We start from the raw sequence: 11,558 nt of genomic DNA on the forward strand, positions 1-11,558 counted from the left end.
AGCGGAACGCGGGCAAAATCATAGACAAACGGGACTTACATTTGACTACACTTTCCACCACCACTGGCACTGCTCGATTGCCAAACACACCACCGCCGCAGTGGCCTTGGGAGCCAACTCCTCCGTCGCACACAACACACAATTCTTAAGCCTCTCACTTTGCCGTCAACTGAGAGTCAATAATAATAATAATCAGGAATGCTATTTCTCTCTCGCCTTCAATGCGTATTTAGGTATATTACATTAATGTGTATCTGCGTTTCTAGTTATTAGATTAAGTGCATCAACTGCAATCATGTGCTTCTACGTTTTCATCGTTTGATAGTTTAGTTTGCATTACTGGAAGTGAAGCCAAATCCTTAATCCTATTGAGTGAGGCTGCGGTTTCGTGGTTTCTAAGTGATTTGTTGCTTTGATGTAACTGTTATGTGCTTGTGTTAGGGTTTTGGGGCGTCTAGTGAAATTATTGAAGAACTAGTATTGTCATATACAATTCATTTGCTCTAAAAACTATTATTTCAGATAATTTAATGCATAGTTATCAAATGCGCTAGGCTCACTCAAGGTGCATAGGCCTCGCCCGGAGCCTAGGTGCATAGGCCTCGCCCGGAGCCTAGGTGCAAAAACAGTGAGGGCCTGACGCGCTAAAATAAAAAATATATATTATGCATATGAAAAATAATACTATTCTTCAAATAATAAATAAAAGCTATTATATAATATTTAATATAATTTAATTTGTTTTAAAAGTTCTAAAATAGTCAAGATTCAAATGTAATTCCAAAACTTGAATAACAATAGGTTCAATGTAATTCCTTTGACCTCTCCTAGATCTATGTTTCAATCGCGCTCCTTGCGTTTCTTTTGCTTGGATTTTATCTTCCCATGTTCCTGTCGTAGACAATGCTGAAGTGCTTGCCTAGGCACTAGAAGTGCATTTATTGAGCTTCGTCTGAAAAATGGGCCTAGGCGCAAGAAGCGAGGGCTTTTAATAACTCTGATTTAAAGGAATATTCACATAGCATACACACTGTAGAATAGATCAATGAAACTGTGTACTTTAGGTTTTGAGATTATTACTTAGTTTTAAAACCAATGATTTGTCTATTTGCTGCAATTGGTCCAGGAATTTGATCTTTTAGTTGCAACAAGATGGCGTTGACAGAAAAGGATGTTGGTGGAGGGAAAGAGAAGGGTCACCTTGAAGATAATGGTTTCTTAAAAACAGTTGAGCCGTCACTAGGTGCCACTGATTCTACGACACATGTTAGTCCAATAGAAGAGTGTTATGAGGGGAAAGATGGGCTTGGTTATGCTAATATTTTGCGGTCTAGAAACAAATTTGTGGAAGCTCTTACTATATATGAAAGTGTACTTGAGAAAGACAATGGAAATGTTGAGGCTCATATTGGCAAAGGAATCTGTTTGCAGATGCAAAATATGGGAAAACAGGCTTTTGAGAGCTTTTCTGAAGCTGTTAAATTAGATTCACAAAATGTGTGTGCACTTACTCATTGTGGTATATGGTATAAAGACGAAGGTCGATTGGTGGAGGCTGCCGAGGTATTATTGTGTTGATTGAACTTATTATACTATTACACATTTATGATTTATGTGCTTTTAAGATCTTGGTTACTGATTAAGTTTACTATTTGTTTATGCAGTCATACCAAAAGGCTCTGGAGGCAGATCCATCATATAAACCAGCAGCAGAATGTCTCTCAATTGTACTAACAGATATTGGAACCAGTTTAAAGCTTGCTGGCAACACTCAAGAGGGAATTCAGAAGTATTATGATGCTATAAAGATTGACCCTCATTATGCTGTAATTTCATATTCTTTACACATCTTGTTAAGCATTCATTTCATTTATTGCATTTTTAGATGGTGACGTTTTTGGTTTATTTTGGGCAGCCTGCATTTTACAACCTTGGAGTTGTATATTCTGAATTAATGCAGTACGATACGGCACTTAATTGCTACGAAAAGGCTGCTATGGAAAGGCCTATGTATGCAGAAGCATATTGTAACATGGGCGTGATTTATAAAAACCGTGGAGATCTTGAGTCAGCTATTGCCTGTTACGAGAGGTTATTAATGTTCATTTATTATTTTCCAGTTGGGTAACCATTATTATGTTTTATTAATTGTCCATGTATGGTTCTCTTGCTGTGTTTCTTAGGTGTCTGGCTGTGTCACCCAACTTTGAGATTGCTAAGAATAACATGGCAATTGCCTTAACAGATTTGGGCACAAAGGTATTTTCCTAAAACCCAATTTAGTATATTCTTTTTTAAATGCCATTATTAGTAATGGTATATACGTAGGTGAAATTGGAGGGAGATATTAACCAAGGTGTGGCATATTATAAAAAAGCTTTGTATTATAACTGGCATTATGCGGATGCCATGTACAATCTTGGGGTTGCTTATGGGGAAATGCTGAAGTTTGATATGGTAGCACTGATCTTTCTTTTTTCTTTAACTCATTTCGTTCTCTTCTGTTTTGTTTATAAAAGAATTACAGTCATTTTGTGTTGTTCACTTATTTTGTAGAAATTGTTGTAAGCTCTCATTTCTGTTTGCAGGCAATTGTATTCTATGAACTTGCTTTCCACTTCAATCCCCATTGTGCAGAAGCATGTAATAATCTTGGAGTTATATATAAAGACCGAGACAACCTTGATAAAGCTGTAGAGTGTTATCAGGTAAACATTGTAATTATTTGTTCACATGTTTAATACATGAAGATCTAATTATAATAGTTCGTTTCTGTTTGTTGCTTTTTTTCCCTTGAAGTTGGCTTTGTCAATCAAACCGAATTTTTCTCAATCATTGAACAACCTTGGAGTAGTCTACACAGTGCAGGTACAATTTAATATATCAATATCTAACAAGGCAATATGTTTTAACTATTATATGAATGCAATTTGAATTGATATACAGGGTAAAATGGATGCTGCTGCTAGCATGATAGAGAAAGCAATCGTGGCAAATCCCACTTATGCAGAAGCTTACAATAACTTAGGTTTGTTTCCATCATAATTATGCATTGAAATTAATATTATCAACTATGTTATCAGATTGTAGTTGTTCTTGTACAGAATTTTGGTTGAGTTATTTTTAAGATTTGGTATATAACACTCGTCAGTAAAGAGTTAGATGCTCTTTTTGGTTGGAAATCACAATTACTGACATCGAAAATTAATAACAAAATTGAAACAGACGAGTGTTATATACATGAAACTATGAAAGTTTGTTCAGTGTGCAAATTTATATATGGTTTGTGCTCATACGCGTTTCAACTCTATAGTTAGAGCTTTACTAGCAGGGAGCAGCAGCCTTACAGATTCCTTTTTCTCCCCCCCCCCCCTCCCTTCTTGATGAATCATGTTTTCAGTTATTTGTGTTGAACTGTACTTGTAGGGGTTCTTTACAGAGATGCTGGAAGTATATCTTTAGCTATTGAAGCATATGAGCAGTGTCTCAAGATTGACCCAGATTCGCGCAACGCGGGTCAGGTATCATTTATGTGCTTATAAATGTTTCACAGCTTATTTCAATTTATTGCATAATATTGTGATTGCGATTCGACTTAAAAAAGTATACATATTGGCTTAATTCTTAATGAGGATGATCTTTCTAACTTTCTTAAATCGGAGACATGACATGAAATCATGTTTAGTTATTGCGATAAGTTGTAATGGCTGCCTGAGTTTTTGGGATCATTTTGACCCTTTGATTAAGTTATGATATTGATAACCACATGGGTAATCAAGACACGTGCAGTTGATGCAATAAATGCGGACTTGTGCTGATTGCATCTAAAATAAATCAATAAATGAAGACGATTAAAAATTCTTTACCACATGGTTGTGCTTCATTCAATATTGCACTCATTGCTGTACATTGACTGTTATTGCAGAACCGATTACTTGCGATGAATTACATTAACGAGGGAACAGATGATAAACTATATGAAGCTCACAGGTCCTTTTAACTACCACATATGTCAAACCTGTATTCTTTGCATGTTAGATCAAAATTAGTAAACTAAATTTTTTTTCATGATTTTTTGCAGGGACTGGGGTCGGCGATTCATGAGATTATTTCCACAATATGCTTCATGGGAAAATTCAAAAGATCCAGAAAGACCACTTGTTATTGGATACGTGTCTCCAGATTATTTTACACATTCTGTATCTTATTTCATTGAAGCGCCTCTTCTCTATCATGACTATGCTAACTATAAGGTTGTCGTTTACTCAGCTGTTGTTAAGGTAAGTGCTTGTTTACATGCCACAAGCAGTTATAATGCTGTAATTGCACTTATATATTATTTTTATAAATGTTGCAGGCAGATGCAAAAACTAATAAATTCAGAGACAGAGTTTTAAAAGGAGGTGGCTTATGGAGAGATATTTATGGAATTGATGAGAAAAAGGTTGCAAGTATGGTTAGAGAAGATAAAGTTGATATTTTGGTGGAACTTACTGGTCATACTGCTAATAATAAGTTGGGAATGATGGCTTGCCGCCCTGCACCTCTTCAGGTAATTAATTATAATAAAACTGTTATATATTATATTTCTTAGTAGTCTGCTGGCTGCTGCTACCACATGCTATATTTCCATGAAATATTATTCTTGTCGTTGCTTCATTCTTAAAACATTACTATGCTGACATTTAGTGAACCTGTTTTTATAAATAACATATCTGTGATAATATAACCCCTGTTTATTAATATTACCAAAATTGTTAATATACTGATAGGTGACTTGGATTGGTTACCCAAATACCACTGGTTTGCCTACTATTGACTATCGGATCACTGATGCCCTGGCTGACCCTCCTGATACAAAGCAGAAGTACAATTCTTAGTTTTTAAAAACTATATATACATACATACATATATTGTGTGTGTGTGTGTGTTTATATATACTCACACGACCTGATTGCATTGGTGGCAGGCATGTTGAGGATCTGATTCGGCTACCAGATTGCTTTCTTTGTTACACACCATCTCCTGAGGCGGGCCCTGCATCACCAGCACCTGCTCTTTCCAATGGCTTTATTACATTCGGTAGTTTCAACAATTTAGCAAAGGTGGTTAATTTTATACTTTTCTATCTTCCATTGACCAGCATTGGACTTTTATGCCTTTTCTTTTGCATTGTATCAGATAACACCAAAAGTGCTTCAAGTTTGGGCCAAAATTTTATGTGCAGTTCCAAACTCTCGGCTTATTGTAAAATGCAAACCTTTCTGCTGTGAAAGTGTAAGACAGAAATTTCTATCAACATTGGAGCAGTTAGGTCTGGAATCACTCCGTGTTGATCTTTTACCCTTGATTTTACTTAATCATGATCATATGCAAGCGTATTCTCTTATGGATATTAGGTAAATCCTTCATTATTCTATACATTTTAACCTTTTTCATGCATTTTGTTAACTAGTTTAAAAGATATATATTGTTCAGTGTTTACAAAAGGATGCTCTTTCATTCACCAAATTTTGTAGAATCTTTTCTAGGCCTGTAAATGAACCAAATGTTCAGTGAACTGTTCTTGAACCTTTCGACGAGAAGTTCATTTATCTTAGTTTAGTTAAAACGAACGAAGATGAACAAAAAATGTTCATGAATGTTCACTCATGCTCGCTTGTTTAAGTTCTATTTCTTTAAGATGAATGCATTCATTAAAAAAAATTTAGGTCTATTATAATTTAGTCTAGTTTTAATGAGGTTTTAGACCCAATACATTGCTGCTTACATTTAATTTTAATCAGCTTTAGCTTAGTTATATTCGTTTGTTTACGTGTGTGAACCGTTCATTATATTGTTAACGAACGAACATAAACGAACACAAACGAACACGAAGACCTTCATTTTCTTAACAAACAAACATGAAAACTGTGTTCGTGTGCGATCGTCTGTTTGGTTAAAGTTAAACAAACAAAATTCATTGGTTCGCTTACAAGCCTAATCTTTTCTAATCTTTTCTCTTTTTTTTGGTATGTAGCTTGGATACCTTCCCTTATGCAGGAACTACTACCACATGTGAATCTCTTTATATGGGAGTGCCATGTGTCACTATGGGTGGTTCTGTACATGCACATAACGTTGGTATCAGTCTTCTAACTGCAGTTGGTAAATTGTCTTTTTTTTATTTTTGTCTCGAGATGCACAAGTTTATATATACTAACATATTAACATGACTCTGAGTTGCAGGGTTAGAACACCTGATTGCAAAAACCGAAGACGAGTACATCCGGTTGGCGATACAGCTGGCATCTGACGTGGCAGCACTTTCAAACCTCAGAGTGGATCTAAGAAAATTAATGTCCAAATCTCCTTTGGGCAATGGATCCAGATTTATTACTGGGTTGGAATCTGCTTATCGGGACATTTGGCGAGGGTATTGTAAAGGTAACATTCCTTCTTTAAAGCGAATGGAACAAGTTACATCTTTACCCTCTAATGATGACCTGCTTGGAGTGGTTAAGGAGAATGGGTTTAATTTAGGCCCTCCACGTTTGTTAACAAGTGAAGAGAACGGGAGTCAGTCAAACCAGACTTGAGGCTCAGGTCAGTGAAAATGATATTTAGGAATTAAATACACATTGAGGCATACATGATTTCTATAGTAGTGTAGATGGTTTTTGTATCATATAATTTAAATGTTGATGGAAGAATGTTTTGGTTTAGATTAGAACAGTGGAATGAAATGGCTGATGAAGTGTGTTGTATAATTCTTTATTTTGGTTTAGATTAGATTGAATGTTTTCCTCTGATTGCTACCCAAAGGTCAAGATTAAGGGTGTTTGGGACTGCTTGTTGAGATAGATGAATTTGTAAGTAGATTATTCAAAGGTGATTATTGTTTTTATGAACTTGTTTTTGAAACACAAACTCAATCCCAAACACCCCCTTCTTAGGGCGTTTTCGTTGACACATTTTTATTTTTACATGTTAATAGTAACAATAATTTTGAAGTTCTTATATAATAAATTCAACATATAACCATAAATCATGCACAAGTAACATGTCATGTCATTACACAAAAGCCTATATAAACGTCACACGATCATGTAATTAGGCGTCAACTGTGCTTGGCTTTAGGTTTATGTCTTGTAATGTTCAACCCAAACACGATCGATTTTTTTATTTATATAAAAAGCATCAATGCTAATTCGAAAACTTTAAAAACTGTGTAACCCGAGCCCATTTTAGCCATCTATCTAAACATATCAAATTGGTTGACAAGTTAATGATACAAATCAAGTTGTAAATGTGTAATTGGGTTGATATTCTATAAATAGTAGTTCAAGCAGGCGGAAGACTCGGGAAGAAAAGATGTTGAGAGAGAGAGAGGGTGATGAAGATGAAGGGCATTGTAGAGACGAAGAGGGTGGTGGTGGTCAGCAACAACGACGGTGGTGGTGGTCAGCGGTGACGAGAAAGATCAAGGGATTTGATATAAGGTGTGAAAAGACCATATTGCTTATTACCCCTTGATTTGACGGTGCTATAGACGAAAAGTTGACGGAGGGTCTTAACATGATAACGACAGAAAACCATAGACTCATGGAGACTCAACTTCCTCAAAATTTCATTTCATTTCAGCTTCCAAATACTTAACCCTCAAAACCCCCTATAAAGCCGATTCCGTCATCCAGTTCTTCAAGTCCCAAGGCTTTTCACAGACCCAGATCTTCAATTTACTCCGTAAGTTCCGAAAACAACCTCCTCCCCAAATTCAACTTCTTGCTTTCCCTAGGCTTGTCCAGCTCCGAAATTGTCAAGCTTTTATCCGCCAGACCCAAATCCTTAGGCAGAAGCTTAAAGAATCATTTAATACCTTCACTTGGGTTCCTTACTGCAGTCCGATTATCGGACTTTGATCGCTATTTTTAAGGTTGTGGTTGAGGAGGTTGCGGGTATGGGGTTTGATCCGACGAAGACGAGTTTTATGTTGGAGGTCGATGACCAAGTCCACGTGGGATAAGAAGATGAAGACGTATAAGAAATGGGGGTGGAGTAAAGACGAGATCATGCTGGCATTTAGGACCGACCCGTGGTGTATGATGAAGTCTGCGGAGAAGATCGATACGGTGATGGATTTTCTTGTTAATAAAATGGGGTTTGATACGTCGGTTGTGGCCAAGAATTCGTTGCTGATTTCGTTGAGTATGGAGAAGAGGATTATTCCGAGGTGTGAGGTTTTCGAGCAGTGTTTGAGTAAGGGGTTGGTGAAGAATAGGAATGCTTTTAGTTGGTGGCTGAGGTGTTTGGAGAGTATATTTGTGAAGAGGTTGCAGAGGTATGATAAAGAAGCCCCCGGTGTGATGAAGTTGTACCGAGAGAAGTTGAATCGTGCGAGCTAAGGTTATGATGATGATTTGATCTCATTTTGTTGTGATGAGATGGTTTTGAATCTGTTATTATCTTTTAGAGCTTAGGTTTGCTTATGACTATACTTTGGATCACAGATTCTACTTGATCACCTGTTTTTATCATAATGATTATTTTCTTCTGAAGTTCCTAATTGGTTTGTTTATGATTGTTTGTAAATCATAAGTTTCCTCATTTTTAGTTTAAGAAGTTTGTACACATATAATTGATGTATAGTTAAAAATTGATAAGTTTTTAAATTGCAAATGAAGCTTCTACTGGTGAAGTTGTTAATATTTATCACAACTTCATGACACCCGGGCATGAAATGGTTAAGGGTAACCATTGGTAACTTGGTCAAATGGTTGCTTATAAGGTCTTTCATGTCAAAATTAGAAAACTAATCTTAGATTTGTTAAGAGGAACCAGAAAGTTCATCTAGTAAATGTTTGATTCACGAATATTCGTTTAAGGGAATTGATTCATCTGGTATGTGTTTGAAAAAATCGGATTGTGAGTTGAAATTGTCCAAGAATTTTAAATTTAAGAAACTAGATAAATTGAGATTTTTAAGTTTTATTTTATTGAGAGGAGGTGTAGTGTGTAGAGGCTGGTTTTGCGATCAAATTTAATTTTTGTTTTTTTTGTTTTAGAGAACTTATCGAATTCGTTTTTTTGGTTTTACGCATGAGTTTGGATTGGTTCAGCTATGAGTCAGTTTTCGGTTTTATATTTGCGATTGAAATGTTTGAGCCTAGGAAAATAGACACAAAATAATGAATTTGGGCCTTTATATTTTTTTTATTAATCATTTATTAATAAAACATGATATGAAACTTTTGGCTTAAAATAATGAATTTGAACGTTAAATCCAATAAAATAATAACAATCAAGTTCGGTATGGTTAAGTTTTAGTTTTAGTGCGGGTCGGTTTTGGAACGAGGTATGACCAAAATCAAACTTTAGTTTTCGGTAAAAGGAAAAACAAAACCGAGAGTGAAGTTCTATGGTCATGCCAAAATAAAAATAGTGAACTTTCGGGTTCCTTTGAAATTAGAATTGAAAATTTGACTTGAATTGTGGGTTTTTTTTTTTGACTTGAATTGGCCCATTTTAACAAATAATGATTTTCCGTTCATGTTGTTTTGGTAAGGAAATTATATAATTTTCATATCGGTCCAAATAAAAAGGCAAAGATTTTAATTACTATCATGCTCATTATACACTTACAAATTTAACAGTTTACGTATTAAAAGTTTTATATGGATGCTATTTTAAATTGTGACAAGTAGGATCAAAGTAAAAGGTAAATTAGATTTCCTTTTTGAAAATATAGCAAAATTCATTCTTCATCATTAAACTAAAAAAATTACATAATTCATCACCTATGTTCACGTGTTGTAGCAGTTTACGTCTGTTTCACTAACAAATGCTGATTTTGTTTGTTAAATCTAGTTATATCATATGTCTTGCATATCAAAACATTTCCGTTCTATTTTTCTAGAGACTATTTTCTAATTAACCAGAAGATTTGGGTCCCGCCACTTTATCAAAACAACTTTAAAACAAATACTTCACCTCAAATCAAAATATTTTATCAAATAACCCATCAACTCATTTACATCCTGATCAACTCATCTAATTTACAACTCACAAACCCATTTACATTTAGGGTCTTTTTGGTATGATGTAATGGAATAGGCGATTGAATGAAATGAACGAGGTAATGGAATGGATAATTACCATTCCATTGACATGTTTGGTTACCATGTGGGAATAAAATGAATTATTAGTCTTTATTTTTTGATAAGCTAGAAAATGCTGGAAAAAAATAAAAATGGTAGATGGTGGTGGTGGGCGGCGAGTAGTAATGGTGGTGGTGGATGGTGGGCGGCGGTGGCGATGGGCGAGAGCGGGGAGTGATTGTTGGTGGTGGCAGGTGGTGCTAATAGTGGGTGTTGGCGGTGGTGACGGTGGTAAGCGGCAGGTGACGGGCGGTGGTCGTGATGGCGGGAGCGATGGTTGGTGGTGGCAGTGGTGAGCGGCGCTGGTGGGTGGTGTTAGGTGGTGGCGGCGGAGGTGGGCGGAGGTGGTGGTGGTGGTGGTGATGGTGGGTGGTGAGAGGCAATGGGTAATGGTGGTGGGAGGGTGGTGGAGGTGACATAGTGTGAAAGTGGGATGGAATGAAAAAAAAACAAGGGAGGTAGATGGAATGAATTTGGGTAGCGTTTGGTATGTAGGAATGACAGTAGGAATGGAATGATTCATTACGTGAAAATGAAAAAAGTGGTGTTTGGTTGCTCAATGGAATGGAATCATCCATTACCCATGGAATTCCATTCCATAAAAACCATTCCTTCCCACCCCCCTTCTTTTTTTTCATTCCATTCCTCATTCACCTTACTTTTTCAACAACACTACCACCTAACAACCACCACCACCATTGGCACCACCACCAACTCCGCCAACACCATCGCCGCCGCCACCATTGCCACCACCATTTCGTCGCCGGAGCTACCACCGTCGCTATTGTAGGGGTTTTTTTTTTGGTTAAAAAGTATTTTGAGATATGAGTGTTTTTATTATTTCTATTTTATTTCTACAATTTTTTATATACCAAACAATAAAAATTAATAATTGATTTCATTCCTATAGGTTAACCAAACAAGACATAAGAATGGTAATGATCCATTTCATTCCCTTGTCCATTCCATTCCTTCTCCCATTCCATTCCCCCTTCATTCCATTACCTCCAACCAAACATACCCTTGGGGTGTTTTAGAAGGAATGAAATGGTCATGGTAATGGGTGATTCAATTCCATTGACCAACCAAACACATTCTTTTTCATTCCATCATAATGGTCTATTCCATTTCATATCTCATTCATGCATAACAAACGCTACCTTATAGTTTTACACCCTCCATTGAAATCTTTATATATACCATTTAGGTAAATGATATCATTTTCGAATCACATGATTTCAACATCCATTCCCAAATTAGAATTGAAAAATTGAAATTAGAAAAAAAAGATAATAACAATAAGACTTTAGGAAAAGGCAATAGAATAGAAAATTAAAATTACGTGTTCTTCTTATTCTTATCTGTGTGTATTTGTATTTGGTAAATCTAAAACCCCCGTATACACCCCGCACAAATCAAATC

At 36.0% G+C, this 11,558-nt stretch overlaps 1 protein-coding gene and 1 pseudogene across 1 annotated transcript; both read left to right on the plus strand.

Annotated features, from left to right (window-relative positions):
- The first annotated feature begins 213 nt into the window (after positions 1–213).
- Positions 214–6,725, plus strand: LOC143567358 (putative UDP-N-acetylglucosamine--peptide N-acetylglucosaminyltransferase SPINDLY). The gene is made up of 18 exons (XM_077053801.1): positions 214–233; positions 1,127–1,563; positions 1,665–1,826; positions 1,916–2,091; positions 2,184–2,259; positions 2,329–2,457; positions 2,589–2,708; positions 2,800–2,868; positions 2,947–3,028; positions 3,427–3,521; positions 3,926–3,990; positions 4,082–4,280; positions 4,358–4,552; positions 4,773–4,867; positions 4,970–5,105; positions 5,182–5,399; positions 6,020–6,147; positions 6,229–6,725. The coding sequence occupies exons 2-18, from the start codon at positions 1,153–1,155 to the stop codon at positions 6,576–6,578; spliced, it is 2,706 nt and encodes a 901-aa protein (XP_076909916.1). The 5' UTR covers positions 214–233; positions 1,127–1,152; the 3' UTR covers positions 6,579–6,725.
- Positions 6,726–7,353: 628 nt separating this feature from the next.
- Positions 7,354–8,506, plus strand: LOC143567361 (uncharacterized; annotated as a pseudogene).
- Positions 8,507–11,558: the final 3,052 nt, after the last annotated feature.

The sequence above is a fragment of the Bidens hawaiensis genome, unplaced genomic scaffold, assembly GCF_021521415.1.
Source record: "Bidens hawaiensis isolate Kalapana, Puna unplaced genomic scaffold, B.hawaiensis_p1.1 tig00023393_1, whole genome shotgun sequence".
Classification (NCBI taxonomy): Eukaryota; Viridiplantae; Streptophyta; class Magnoliopsida; order Asterales; family Asteraceae; genus Bidens; species Bidens hawaiensis.